At 35.3% G+C, this 14245-nt stretch overlaps 3 protein-coding genes across 4 annotated transcripts in view; 2 read left to right on the top strand and 1 right to left on the bottom strand.

Annotated features, from left to right (window-relative positions):
* arhgef5 (Rho guanine nucleotide exchange factor (GEF) 5) overlaps positions 1-14245 on the top strand; it is a 186953-nt gene that overhangs the window by 104652 nt on the left and 68056 nt on the right. The window lies entirely within an intron of this gene.
* LOC143716341 (uncharacterized) lies at positions 249-4771 on the bottom strand. The gene is made up of 4 exons (XM_077208844.1): positions 4588-4771; positions 3900-3940; positions 3528-3654; positions 249-2460 (listed from the first exon to the last, which is right to left on the bottom strand). Exons 1-4 carry the CDS (start codon positions 4648-4650, stop codon positions 2359-2361), a joined length of 333 nt encoding a protein of 110 aa, XP_077064959.1. The 5' UTR covers positions 4651-4771; the 3' UTR covers positions 249-2358.
* them4 (thioesterase superfamily member 4) lies at positions 4858-12381 on the top strand. Of its 2 annotated transcripts, none has more exons than XM_077208755.1 (7): positions 4858-4907; positions 5230-5399; positions 7724-7919; positions 8037-8199; positions 8309-8419; positions 8532-8656; positions 11889-12381. In XM_077208755.1, exons 2-7 carry the CDS (start codon positions 5238-5240, stop codon positions 11936-11938), a joined length of 807 nt encoding a protein of 268 aa, XP_077064870.1. In that variant the 5' UTR covers positions 4858-4907; positions 5230-5237; the 3' UTR covers positions 11939-12381. The 2 variants fall into 2 exon arrangements, with proteins under 2 accessions (XP_077064870.1, XP_077064859.1); XM_077208744.1 differs by having other exon boundaries at positions 4859-4907; positions 5000-5399.

Below are 14245 nucleotides of genomic sequence, written 5' to 3'. Positions count from 1 at the left end.
TTCATTTTGCGCCTCCATTGTATGCTTAAACAAACAATATATTACTTCTCTTTGTTCAGCACATTATTATAGTTAGACTGGATCCGTGAGGGTTGGAGGATGGGGTGTGTCGGTTCTGGTCATCACAATAACAGATGGGGGAGGATTGACAAGTTTTATTGTCATGATAAAGGTTATGGATCATTTTGTACAGTGATGCTCAAAAGTTTATAATGTTATTTAAACAAAATAAGAGGGATCATACAAAATGCATGTTACTTTTTATTTAGTACTTTCCTGAATAAGATATTTTACATAAAAGATGTTCACATATAGGACAAAATATAGATGAAATGATATGCAGTTCAAAAGTTGACATACCTTTGATTCTTAATACTGTGCATCGTTACCTGGATGATCCACGACTGTTTTTTGTTTGTTTTGTGACGGTTTTTCTTGTCCTGCCCAATGTTCATCAGACAAACCCTTCAGGTCCTGCAAATTCTTCGGGTTTACAGCATATTTTGCATATTTTAACCCTTTCCAGCAGTATATATGATTTGAGATTCATCTTTTTACACTGACAATTGAGGGACTCAAACACAACTATTAAAAAAAAGGTTCAAACATTCACTGATGCTCAGGAAGGAAACACAATGCATTAAGAGTCGGGGGGTGAAAACTTTTCGAATTTGAAGTCAAGGCAAATTGTACTTAATTTGTCTTCTGGGAAACATGTTAGTATCTTCTGTTCCTGTATTAATGGCAGTATTAAATGAAGAAAAGAAAAAAAAGATTTAAAAAAAAAAAGACAAATTTGGACGTCTTCATCCTGTTCAAAAGTTTTCATCCCCTGGCTCTTAATGCATCTTGTTTCCTTCCGGAGCATCAATGAATGTTTGAACCTTTTTTAATACAAGACAATACTTTTGTAACACAGTATTAAGAATGAAGGCATATGTAAACTTTTGAGCACAACTGTACAAATATATAAAAAATATAGTCTTAGAAAATTTGGCAGTTTTAATTTATTCATGAGCGACTTGGATTGTGAGCTTCATTATATGACAGCACTTTGCAAACAAATGTGTAAGACAAATAGTCCTATTCTTCCTATTCTGTTAACCTGTTTTTCCACATTCACCGGATTTTACTCAGTCTCTTGTAAGTGTTCAAGTCATTCTTTTGAAATTCACCTTTTACTACGTTGCTTAATGCAGGATCTTCAGGGTGGGAACGTATATTTACCAATGCTATTATTTTTCTTCATGGTCGTTAATTTAAATGTGTGTTGTTAGAAAAGGACACAGATCTGCTCTAATGTGAACAGTGTTTACCCTCCCTTTCTTTCAAGAGAATAGATCTTCCAACAGCCATAACAGGAAACTGTAATTCCTGAATATCAAAAACAGGACTATTTTCAGATGACCATATGTATTTCATATGTATAAATTCACCATAAATTAATTCCTGGAAATAGTTAATTTGGGGTCTCTCTAATGGTTATTATTAAAGAGTTGTTCCTGTTTGCTCAAAACCATCCATAGTTCCAATGTTTTTTTGTTTTTTTCCATAGTGAATGTTTTCGCTTTGTATAAATAATGAATAAATCAGTATAATAGAATAATTTCTGAAAGATAATACAACGTTGGGTAAGCTACTCTAAAAAGTAGCTTATGTAATGGCTACTAATTAAATCTTCAACAGTGTAATTAGATTACTGTACTAATTACTCCCTCATATTACTTATTACTAATTACTTTCTAAATCCCATATCAACCTCAGTTGAACGACACAAGGAAAGACGTGAAACTGCTCTATTAATTCTTTCAAATAAATACTATAAAAATGAATAAATTATTCTTGAACTGACCAAAAGGGAGAAGTTTACATTAAAGCATACATTTTAACATTGGTTTTGAAGTTAAATATTGTTTTGTATAGAATAGTTCAATATACAGTATTTAATGCAAATACATCAGAAGTAACTGTAATTAAATTACAGAGAAATTAAAAGTAATCCTTTACTTTACTTTTTCAAAGAAATAGTAATTAAATGACAGTAATTAATGCACACTCAACAATGGGATACTATTACTTTTTTACCGGTACTGTATTTTTTTTTTTTTTTTAAATAGGCTAAATGCAGCCATTTTGAAAATAAGAGACTTCTTATAAAAACTTTGTCCGGACTTTTCCAGACCAAAATGAGCTTGATATAAGATTTTAAGTGATCACAGCTGTGGTTCAGTTTAAAGGGAACTTCAGAAGAAAATAATTGTAGAAAAACTCATTTGAACTGTCATATACAAACCATGTAGGCCTATATTAGAAAGCTGTGAATGTAAAGGCTGAACATGGGCATATGTTTTTAATGGTTTATGATCTTTGTTGATAAATGGCCAGGTCAATCTTGCTCAGTTCTCTTATGTGCAGCTGTCTCTCCTGTTCCAGCAAACTGCGTAACGCTTCTCTCCTTATCTGTAGAAACACAGGATACATGTAATAACCTTTTCCTGCTGCCGTCAATATCAACAACATTTACAAGTCAAAGCTATATTTGAATCTTCTTTGAAGGCAAATACAACAACAACAATTGAGACAATGCTGACAAGGTGTGGCATTTAATAGAGCTGATTCACAAACATCACAACTGTCAATATTTCCCACATTCTCAAGTTGGCTGTTGAGAAACGCCGAAAAAAATAGTTTATGTTATACAATAACTTAAAAATGTAACAGATTATTTTAAATTGATTTTATATGCATATTATTTAGTATTATTACAGTTACCATTGTAGTATTGTAATACAGTATTTCTTAAAACAAGTATGCTTTAAATGTTTATACTTTTATTTATTAGAACTATACATCATACGTATCAGTTCACTGTAATGGAAATTTGTAATACATTTGAAATGCGTAGCAGGCCTAAATCTTAAAAACAGACTGAATTTTTCTCTTTTTTTGTGCAACAAACAATGAAATTTGGCACAATTCCAGTTCCTTGGTATTGGTTTATTGTTCCAACACTCTCCTAGATGGGTACAATAAGGATGAGCACTCAAGATAACTCTGTTTGTCCAGTCTGTTACAGGATTAAGAGTGGATAAACAAAGTAAAGTAAAACTTATCATTTGCATCGTTTCCATTTGAATCCTGCTGTTTGTCGAATACAACTGTGGATATCTGTGACAGAACCGTTTTCGTTAGTAGTCTAGCAGTTATTATGTCTTTCTCAATAGCTGGGCCAAATAAACCTGATAACTGAAAATTAACCCGAGAAACCTTAAGCTGAACAATGTTTGACTAACTTTAGCTTCCGTAGGAAGACAACCTTGAATCTCAAAGATCTAGGCTTACTAATGTATTTCATGATTCAATCTGATTTAAGCTTTATACCATCCCCTACTGATGATATACCGTTATTGCAACTACTCTTTGAAAGGGTTAGTTTTCCCAAACAAGATAATATTGTCATCAATTACTCACTCTAACAGTAGATTTTTTTTTTTTTTATCAAGAAAGTCACAGAGATCTCTACTGACCAGTGTGAGAGAGGTATTCCACAACTCCATCTCTCTCTGTTTGGTTCTCTCTCTTCGTTTCAGGGCTTTTTCATAAACGGCAAGGCCGTGACACTCAAATTCAGCTTTCAACACCACACTTTTGATTCTGGAACAAGTACATAGTATATCAGTATATAGGCTATTTACTGATGTAGTTAACTCTTAATGTAAGACAGAGTCGTTTAAATGATCCATACGGGATTAGAGACATAAAAATAGCCTATACTGCAGTATTTCTTATTCATTTTATGTCATATGTTTCTTTCTTTTAAATTTCTAAAAGACTAAATCTTGAAACTTTTAAAGGGTCTGAAATTTTAAAACGCGTTTTTTAAATCAACTTAAACACACGCGTCCAGCTCAGCAGTCCTGTCCGCGATCTCTTCAGCTTTCTGTAAAAGAAAGAAAGTAAGTTGTTAAATAACATAGGCTACTGTAAAAACACATACGTGTACTACTGAGGGTCTGTAGAAGTTATATAAACACACGTCTAAACATTTAATTAATAATTGGCTAAATTCGAAATTGAAATATTGTTACAATTTTAAATACCTGTTTTCTATTTTAATATATTTTAAAATGTATTTCTGTGATGGCAAAGCTGAATTTTCAGTGTCACATGATCCTTCAAAAATCATTCTGATATGCTGATTTGATACTCAAGAAACATTTCTTGTCTTTATCACAGTTGAAAACAGTTGTGCTGTTTAAAATTTTTGTGGACAATTCCTTTGATGAAAAGTTCAAAAATACAGCATTATAATTTATAATATAAAATAAATATTTATAATTTATTTATATATTTATTTATATTTATAATATAAATGTCTTTACTGTCACTTTTGATCAGTTAAAACGCATCCTTGATGAATAAAAGTATTAATATTGACACCAAACTATTGAACGATAGTGTATGTTAATCATTTTATAATATAGTAATTTTAGTTCATGCTATTCAAGTTATTATTATTGATAATCTTTTCTTATTCTGGGGGCCCTGTGACTGTAAAGTTATAAAAGACAAACAGCATTTCTGTACCCTTATTCCGTCCCTCTCTCTCTGCACAAACTTGTTTGTTGAACGCGCCGCTCGACCAAACATTGTGCATCAGATGTAGGTAAACAACTACTAAATGTAAAATCACAAAAACAGTAGATTCCAGCAGTGCGCTGAAAGTACGGGAACCACGGATTGTTGTGGCAACAGACACACAGGATGTTGTAACACTTCAGCCCACCAATCAGACGTATGAATTACTGTCACGTGGTTACAATGACACGCGTTTTCACTCCGCGTGCGTGAATTAGCCAATCACCGATGACGTCCGTGAATGTGAAAGTCACACAGTTCACCGGCAGGTATTTCAACCTTAAACTTGGCTGTCGTTTTTATACAATTCTATACAATACTATCGCTAACGAATTGATAAAGACTTTCTTTCTTTTTCCAGTTTATTGCTTAAAAAGCATTAAGCGGATATCGCTTGTTTGCGGGTTCTGTTGACAGAGCGTGTGTGGAAATGCCTTCAGTTGATTAACGTTACATCATGTAAAAGAAAGTCATATTCATTTTTTATATTAGATATGTAGGCTTTAATCCAGTCTAGAAGAATAACCCATCAGCTTTGTTTGTTCTGGATTGACGGCCACTACATTCCTCTGAAAACAGACTGTTTTACAGTCAGCAGCATGTTGGGACAGATAGCGAGAAGAAGACTTGGCCTCCTCCTCCTCCTCCACGGACAGCAGCGGATCTCTAATGGACTGAACGGAGTCTCATTTAATCAGCTGCTCTCTAAAGAGACACATGGGCACATGCAGTCCTCATTCAACACCAGCAGTCCTATCTCGGTAAATGTTTCATTTTCCCATTTGTTTTAAACTGCTGATAATTCATATCCATTCTGTAGTCATGTTTATGGGCGGGTCTTGTAGTGTTTGTTATATTGCCATCAATGGCTGGCTACAGTTTATATACATAACGTTACATACATACATACACTGAACAAAATTATAAACGCAAAACTTTTGTTTTTGCCCCCATTTTTCATGAGTTGAATGTTACATATGTGACACAAAATGACAAATAACACGTTTGAAAAAATATTAGTCTACTGACTTTAAAGTAACACCAGGTAACTTTTCAACCTTCATAATATATTTCCAAGTCTCTTGTGATGGTACATTCACTTACAATAGGTTGAATGACACGTCTGCCATAGCCTGACGGGGTCTGTAGCGTTTTTAATCGTACTTTTAAACTTCGGGTTTCGGGTAGTAACCGGCGAACAAAGAGAACTACAAAACGCGACTGCTTTACGGCATATACGTCACTTCCACCGCCACCGCCGCTTCCTTAAAATCGCAGGGCTGTCAAGTGTCACGCATTGAGCTGATAGTCACTCATTTCGGTCTTTTGTCACGCTCTCCCGCCACACATTGTATTTCTCACGCTGAAAAACTATTTGTAATATATTTAATATGCCGCAGCGCCCAAAACTCTGGCCGCGCCGCTCTCACTGTGGAACAGGCATGAATTCAAGCGCGTCTCCTCTGGTGTTGTTCGTCTGGTGTTGTTAGCCAATCAGAAAATAGCACTATTGTATCTGGGTAACATTTAACGCAACAACCAATGACACCCCGTAGTCTGGGGTGTATTTTTGTCTGCCTGACTATGTTACGGAAGCTATCTCATACTACGTTTATCTTCATGAATCAGGTGATGATTTCTTGTCTTGCCTCAAGCTATAATGCAAATCAATTTGTAAAATTTGCAGATTTATTTATGGTAGCTTGATATTATAATATTGACGATATATGGCTATTATCTACCACTCAAAGATTGCATTGAAGTATCATATAGATTCAGTAAAACGGTAACCAATAGACTAGGCTACTATAATGACACTGGCTTGTAAACGTGATCATCGAGATCATTTGTCGTTAGAAAAAAATAAAACCCATGAAATTATATTCATATGACATGCTGAAATATATGCCACTGTACCTGGGATGGAGACATTTCACTCGCGACGCAAGCAGAACATCTACATGTGACCTCCTCCTACAGTGTTCAGGGCTATTATGGTTGTCAACAAATGCACGATGACAGAGTTTATGACAGTAGTAGAGGACAATAATGTTTCCCAACTGTAGGGGGACCCCGAGAGCAAAAGTTACCTGGTGTGACTTTAATGCGTTTAATTGATATTTAAAATATCACAAATTTAGGCTATTTGCTAATAGGTGGTCGATTAATCGGTCAGTCACTGGAAGTGTCTCAACATACAGTATACGCTGACGTTCCGCGACTCGGTGTCATGTCAGTGTCTGTGTGTCGCGATAATGTCAGTGACACATGTCACTATTCACTGGCACATGCCAATGAAGACCGGATGTGCCAATACGCATAGTGACATGTGCCATTGGCTTCTGTGTGTCAGATGCCATGTCACTTAATGTTAATATGCTACTGCAGATTTGTGAACAATATTTGAGAGAAATAGGCGTTTTGTGTACATAGAAAAAGTCTTAGATCTTTGAGTTCAGCTCATGAAAAATGGGGGCAAAAACAAAAGTGTTCAGTTTATAATTTTGTTTAGTGTGTATATTACACATACATACACACACACACACACACACAGTATCGGTCAAAAGTCTCTTATGCTCATCAAACCTGATCAAAAATACAGAACATTTTATTTTGATCAAAAATACAGAAAAAAGTAATATTATGAAATGTTATTTCAATTTAAAATAATGGTTTTCTATTTGATTTTATACATTAAAATATAATTTATTTCTGTGATGCAAAGCTGAATTTTCATCAGCCATCACTCCAGTCTTTTTTTAAAAGAACAGAATTTATTCAAAATAGAAAGCTTTTGTAACAATAGTTTTGTGAAATATAACAATATAAAATAATGGTTTTCTATTTTAATATACTTTAAAATACAAGTTATTCCTGTGATAAAAAGCTGAATGTATTATTACTGTGTTGGTTTATGTGGTGTAATTTATATATATATATATATATATATATATAAAAAATGTAGTCATTCATTGATGAAAGCACAACAAACACTAAAAGACCTAAGCCATAACCATGAATGCAGAATGAACACTGCTCTAATTTACTTTATTGAAAACTAACTTTAATGTCACTCTTTGTCCAGACGATGTCGCTGTGGCCGTTCTCATTTCAGCCGCGGGACTTCAGCCTGCCCAACTCGTCATGGAGTCAGGAGATGTGCAAAGCTTACGATCACTATAATGCACTGTGTGACACTGACACTGAAAATGGTGAGGAGAAAAAGAAGGGTCCTTGGAAGAAGTTGCCCAGCTACAACCGCTCCATTAAATATGCTACTGGTAAGTGGTTAATATGTATATGCTTAGTTACTTCTAGTCACTGTAATCAGTAAAATAAAATGACGTGATAATGCTATTGAGTGTAAAAGCAAATGTCACATTGTTTCTGTCTGGTAGGCGGTATCCACCTCAGCAAACTCATCCAGGCCAAAGCTCGACTTTTCACAAGAAATGTTAAAGAGCAAGGAGCAACGTTTGAATATGTGGTGTTTGTAAATAAGGAGGAGAAGAGCTGCGTTTGTGTGTTTCAGGCAGGACGTTTACTAGAGGGCGCACCTGGGTAAGGAAGAGCTCTCTTCTAAGTTTATTGTCTGAAATTGAATGCCACCCTTTTATTTGTATGAATGGGAGAAATGGAAATTATGTTACACCTTTTTCCTGTGTGTCAGGCATGTCCATGGTGGAGCCATAGCCACCATGATTGACACAGTGACAGGTTCTCTTGTTGGTTACCTGTCAGGACCCATTATGACTGCCAATCTCAACATTGACTACCGCAGGTGAGCTAATGTTTCAGTACTTCAGTCTTTAAGTTGTACCCTTATTTTTTTCACTGGCTTTAGGGATTGATTATCTGTGATCTCACCTGTTGAACTCTGTTCTCCTGTACAGTCCAATGCCTCTGGGCAGTGTGGTTTTAATCCACTGCGCTCTGGATCGAATAGAGGGCAGGAAAACATTCATCACTTGCAAAGTGACCAGCACTGATGAGTCCAAACTCTACACTGAGGCCACAGGTAGAGTGCACAAACACACAAACTAATGCACTTTATGTATGTAAGATAACAAGCTGATTTCAATGAGCCATCAACTGGGAAAATATGCATAAACACAAATCAAATCTTTAAACCACATCACATACACACATCCCTGTAAACTGACTTCACACATTTTACCTACCTTATGCATGGCAATACCACACAGCTGATATACTACTTAGTAGAGGTCGACTGATTCATCGGTTTTGCCAATATATATCGGTACCGATAGTTGATTGAGGGATCTATCGTTATCGGCAAAAATCCATACCGATAGTTTTTCCGGATTGCGTCCGTTGCTGGAGCGGCTGAAAAGAGTGCGCTGTCATTACACAGTACGAGAGCGCTGAGAAGAGACTGCTGGCATTATACAGAGCGAGAGCGCCCTCTAGCGGACAAATAAAAACTATTACTGCATGTTGTTTATTTTAACACATGAAGCTGCACAGAGAGTGCGGACACTTCAGATGCGCATTTAAAACACAGACAGCGAAACGGTAGGAATACAGAACACTACAGTCCATGTTGCCATATCATTTTAAAGTAATTAAATTGTTGGCTAGATGCTGCATCAGCAGAGAAAGAACAGAAGTATGTTTGCCGTTGAGGCTGTGAGGACTCTAACATTAGTACCTCAAGCGGTTAAAACAATGTGACAAAAACACACGCAAACCTGACCCAAATGTTTAATGTCGCAATTGTTACCATGTATTTGCATTAATTTATGTCCAGCTGGTCACTTTTATGCATTCATTAGCCGGCGAAGTTGCATCTTTAAATCTAGAGGCCGTGATTGCTTTCTCAACACTGATATGTTCATGCAGCCGATAGAAACATAAACGCATTCGATTCTATTCTTTTATCACTGCAATACATATTGTTATTTTGCTTAGATAATAATAAAGTGTTCGAATATAGAAGCAAATAAAGTGAGAGACTAATCATTTAATATACATTTATGTAATTTTAATGCTATGGCCTTTGCAGATATTTTGAAGATGGCCATCTTTAAGCATAGCACCCTACTGAAAAAAAAGTATTCTTTATTGTATTTGAAATATATTCCCTTTTTCAATAGTACATTGCAAATATTAATTATTTAATATTTAATAATACACTAATAATAATGGCAAAATTTAAATTAAAAAAAATATATATATATATATATAAATACACTTATAGTATATTGCTTGTATGTTTCAAATACACTTGTAATTAATTTGAAATATATATCGGTACCGATAGTTGATTGAGGGATCTATCGTTATCGGCAAAAATCCATACCGATAGTTTTTCCGGATTGCGTCCGTTGCTGGAGCGGCCAAAAATGTACTTGTAACACAAATAAAATACACTTTAATATCACTAATCAAGCATGTAATTAGTCCCTACACAGGCATATACTTAAAGTATACCAAGTATATTTTAAGTTGGTACAATTTAGTACACAAAAGTACACTAAATGCACTTAATGTTACGCTTTACTACAATTTAATTACTAATAAAATATACTTAGTTAAAAATTAGTTGTTTCAAAATGGCACACTTCAAGTTAACTAATCATTAACACACTTGAAGTATACTGATATATAGTCTGGCTGCAAGTATACTTTACAATAAGATTACATTTTTAGCATTAACTAAAGTTAATAAATGTTGAAGTATTGTCCATTGTTAGATTGTTAATGTCAACATTTACTAATACATTTTAAATTGACTTTTAAATTTAATTTGATCTGTTAACCTTAGTTAATGTATTATGAACTAACATGAATGATCAAGGTACAATTGTCTTGCTCCAATATTAATACATGCTTTAGGCCATATTGCATAATGCATATAGTTCATGAAAGCTAGCTAATACATCCTTGTTAACAAATGGGACTTGAAAAGTGTTACCTATGAAATTTACCTATGTTTCTCAGTTATAGCTAAAGAAACCTGTAATATTTTAAGGTTTACTGTAGAACTTCTCATTTTAATATATTCATATTTATATATTTATTTCATTTAGCACATTTCAGTTCAGTTCAGTTCAGTTTTACTTGGAGTGTTATGTTTGTTTTTAATCACAGTATCCATTTTAAAAAATATCGGTTGAATAATCGGTTATCGGCACGTACGGTCAAACCTAAATATCGGCATCGGTAAAATCCACTATCGGTCAACCTCTACTAGTTAGACATTGTATTATGTGTGCCTGCTGCAGTCACACAATCGTTCCCTTTTCACATGTCACAGTCTATTATTGGAAGCAAAGCATTTGCATCTGACATTCCCAGATAATGCACCTTAACCTCTTGAAAGCAGATATTTGGACACATTTAGTTTTTCATGAAAAGAACATGCATGAATGAGAAAATAAAGTGCGGCACATTCTTGATGTTAAAAAGAGTTAAGCGCAATAAGCCACAAAAGATCTCGATGCGTAACTTTGCGAAGCGCACACAGAAAGAGGCCTCTCTACACAATGTGATCCTGACTTCAATTCTTTTTCGCAGCGTATTGCGCTTGAACTGTCAGATACTTATTTCAAAATATCTGCCTTGGTGAGTATCCACGTAAACATAGTCGGTTATATCTTAAGTCAGGGTGCCCAATCCTGTTCCTGGAGCTCTACCTTCCTGCAAAGTTCAATTTTATTTGTATGATAAATAATCCTTTATCTAATAATCCATTTATTTGAAATTAATACATTAAAGTCTATGCAATGATTATTTTTTACATTTGATTCAATTTCTGTATTTCTTACTTGAATGCTTCTGTTAAATAGATGTAAAATGGAAAAAAATGTAAAGCACTGTTAATGGGATAGTTCTCCCAAAAACGAAAATTCTGCCATCATTTACTCACCCTCATGTCGTTCCAAACCCATAAGACTTTCGTTTGTCTTCAGAACAAATGGAAATCTTTTTAATTAGAGCTTTCTGATCCTTAATTGACAGCTAAACAGCTAGCACTTTGACGCTTCAAAAAGCTCACAAAGAGATCGTAAAACTAATCCATATGAATTGACCGGTTTAGTCCAAATTTTCTGAAGAAACTCAATCACTTTAAATGATGAACAGATTGAATTTAGGCTTTTATTCACATATAAACATTGATCAGTGAACATAAACAGAAGCTCATCTGAACCTGCTCGACTCGGAAGTGCTATCTCTTACCCTTTGTTTTTTAACATTCTCTTTTCCCCCTCTTTCTTGTCTCACAGCTCTATTTGTTTCAATAAGTGTGGGCCATTTATTTGGAACACGAAATTGACAGCAGCCCGGAATCCGGAGCCATGCACATCTGTGTGCATATCTGTATGCAAATGTGTGTGTTTTACTTCAACTTTCTGAATGAGGTATTCAGAAGGGTTTGCATGTAACTATTACATGTGGCTACCTCATTTTTATTGTAAAAACTAAATACTATTTAACCATGTATATTTATTGATATGGTATTTAAAGTTTTTTTGCATAACAAAAGTTTTGTTACTAACTTTTTATTCATCATGGTGACAATTAGGTTCTTTAGCATTTTAAGTATTATAAAATGAAAAACTATTTTATATATTTTAGCAGTGCTATATTGTATATTGTCTTGAATAGAATTTACATTTTGTTATAAATCGAAAGGTGTGCATTGAAATGATCTTATTTGTTCTTGCTAACACATTCACAATTGCCTTTATTAATCCCATTAAATCCACTATTCAAAAATGTCTGGTTGTGTTTTGAAATTTCCTTCGAAAATTGAAAAAATTGAAACAACCCCTTTTGGGTCATTTGAGGTTCCAACCACAGCTGCCTAAAGAAAGTCTGTAGGTGGTCCAATAAAGGGATCTCTGGGACTGAAGTGGCCTTGACACCAGCCCTGGACTGAGGCATTTTTTGGCTGCTGACTTTGAGCTATGACAGTGACCGGGACCGGAAAGGCCATGAGGTTCACTGACTTTGATTAGGTCCATGAGGAACCTCTGGGTGGTGACAAGAACATCACTGGGCAAGAAGCTCTGCAAACGGACAGTGCAGCTTGAGAAAGGGAGCAATGAAATTGAGCCATTCTTGAATACTGTCAGCTCTAAAAGGCTGAGAAAGTACACTGGGCACTAAGACATCAATCAATCAGTGTGGAAATTGTTAGAAATGGAAATGTGTGCAGTTAGCCTACCTTAGCTAGCTATCTGTCACGTCACATTTAAAAGCCCCAAAAAGGTATTTATTGTGTGAATTTCGTAATAAAATTGACAAAATCTTCAATTGGTTTGAGAATTCAAAATTCAAAATCCAATCTTCAATTGGACAGCGAATTGGTTTTATATCAAAAGTAACCTGCTCTATCTTGTCTGTCTTGGTGTCAGTAGGGCCTATCATCTTTGCTTCGCAATTTTTTCTCTGCGTGAGAAAATGGATGTGTGGCGTGAGAGCGTGCTAGGGTAGTTATAACATGCCTTCATTACTACATTATGTTATACAAATAGAGGTCCACTTCACCACTCACCTGGAGTTCCCTTTCGACTCGGTCTCTCAACACTGCGTCATTGAGTATGGCGTTTTGGGGTTGTCCCCTCGTTTCATTCCCTCGATCCTCAGGGAACCGATGTAAGTCTACGTAACCGGAGCAGACGGAGTCAGCGCTGAGGCGGTTCGCGTGACTAACCATGAACCAGACTTCATTCTCCCCAATGGAAAGCAAATTTACACCGTCAAAAACTATAGATAGGGCTAACCTATTCATAATAAAAGCCAAAAAGCGTCTTCCTGCTGCATTTTGTACCAGCTCTCAAACAAGAGCTTCATCTCCACAACCTGAACCTCTTTTTCTTTCCTTTTTTGTCTTTTCCTCTCTAGCACCAACTGGATGTGGATGGGCTTCCATCAAATTGGTAAAAGATAAGCAAATGTATAAAATATATGCGCTAATGTTCAGTTATCATGTGGGGCACAAAGCTCCCATGGTCAATGTCTCTTTGTGGTTGGGCTGCCTGTCAAGGGCATTTTCAGAAAGAGCAGAAACATTTCTGAAGTTTTATAAGAAAAAGAGAAGGATTAATTCCTTCTCTGTTTGGATGAATAAATACTTTGTCATTTATGATCATCATTAAGACATAAGAAGAATAGACCAAAACGATCTTTAGCCCACACCTATAGCACGCTGTAAATAATGTCTGTAGAGTAAATGTGAGGGATGTAGGCTAACCCACACAATGAACATGTATGCTGATTAAAAACGCCAGACTTTCAATCAGTCCTTCAAGGGGTTATGAAGAATCAAATAACATAAAAGGTCATTGTTCAATAGATAATGTTATTTCAGATCTCAAAAAATCGACCTCAGCAAAACTGCAAAAAGTGCATTTGATGAAACCAACTGACTGTAATGCCACACTGTTGTAGCCTAAATATTCGCATCTGACCACCTCAAACAAACTTGAGTGTTTCTGATTTCTGAAAGAGGGTCCTTCAAATGTAGACATTAAAGGGATAGTTAACCCAAAAAATTACAATTTTGTCATCATTTACTCACCTTCAGGTTGTTCCAAACCTGTATGAGTTTGACCACAAAAGAAGATATTTTGAAGAA

Source organism: Siphateles boraxobius, unplaced genomic scaffold, assembly GCF_051911475.1.
Source record: "Siphateles boraxobius isolate OS27281-9 unplaced genomic scaffold, OSU_SipBor_1 12, whole genome shotgun sequence".
Taxonomy (NCBI): domain Eukaryota; kingdom Metazoa; phylum Chordata; class Actinopteri; order Cypriniformes; family Leuciscidae; genus Siphateles; species Siphateles boraxobius.
The sequence above is the reverse complement of the archived record's forward strand: the minus strand, read 5'-3'. Positions and strand labels throughout refer to the sequence as shown.

What these genes read in the sequence shown, in the direction of transcription:
- LOC143716341 (XM_077208844.1), bottom strand. Translation starts at nt 4,650, where the DNA reads ATGTTTGGTCGAGCGGCGCGTTCAACAAACAAGTTTGTGCAGAGAGAG. An exon ending in AGGACTGCTGAGCTGGACGC is followed by an intron (nt 3,655 to 3,899) that starts GTGTGTTTAAGT and finishes TACTTGTTCCAG; the next exon opens with AATCAAAAGTGTGGTGTTGA. An exon ending in GGAATACCTCTCTCACACTG is followed by an intron (nt 2,461 to 3,527) that starts GTCAGTAGAGAT and finishes GTGTTTCTACAG; the next exon opens with ATAAGGAGAGAAGCGTTACG.
- them4 (XM_077208755.1), top strand. Translation starts at nt 5,238, where the DNA reads ATGTTGGGACAGATAGCGAGAAGAAGACTTGGCCTCCTCCTCCTCCTC. An exon ending in ACACCAGCAGTCCTATCTCG is followed by an intron (nt 5,400 to 7,723) that starts GTAAATGTTTCA and finishes CTCTTTGTCCAG; the next exon opens with ACGATGTCGCTGTGGCCGTT. An exon ending in ACTCTACACTGAGGCCACAG is followed by an intron (nt 8,657 to 11,888) that starts GTAGAGTGCACA and finishes CTTGTCTCACAG; the next exon opens with CTCTATTTGTTTCAATAAGT.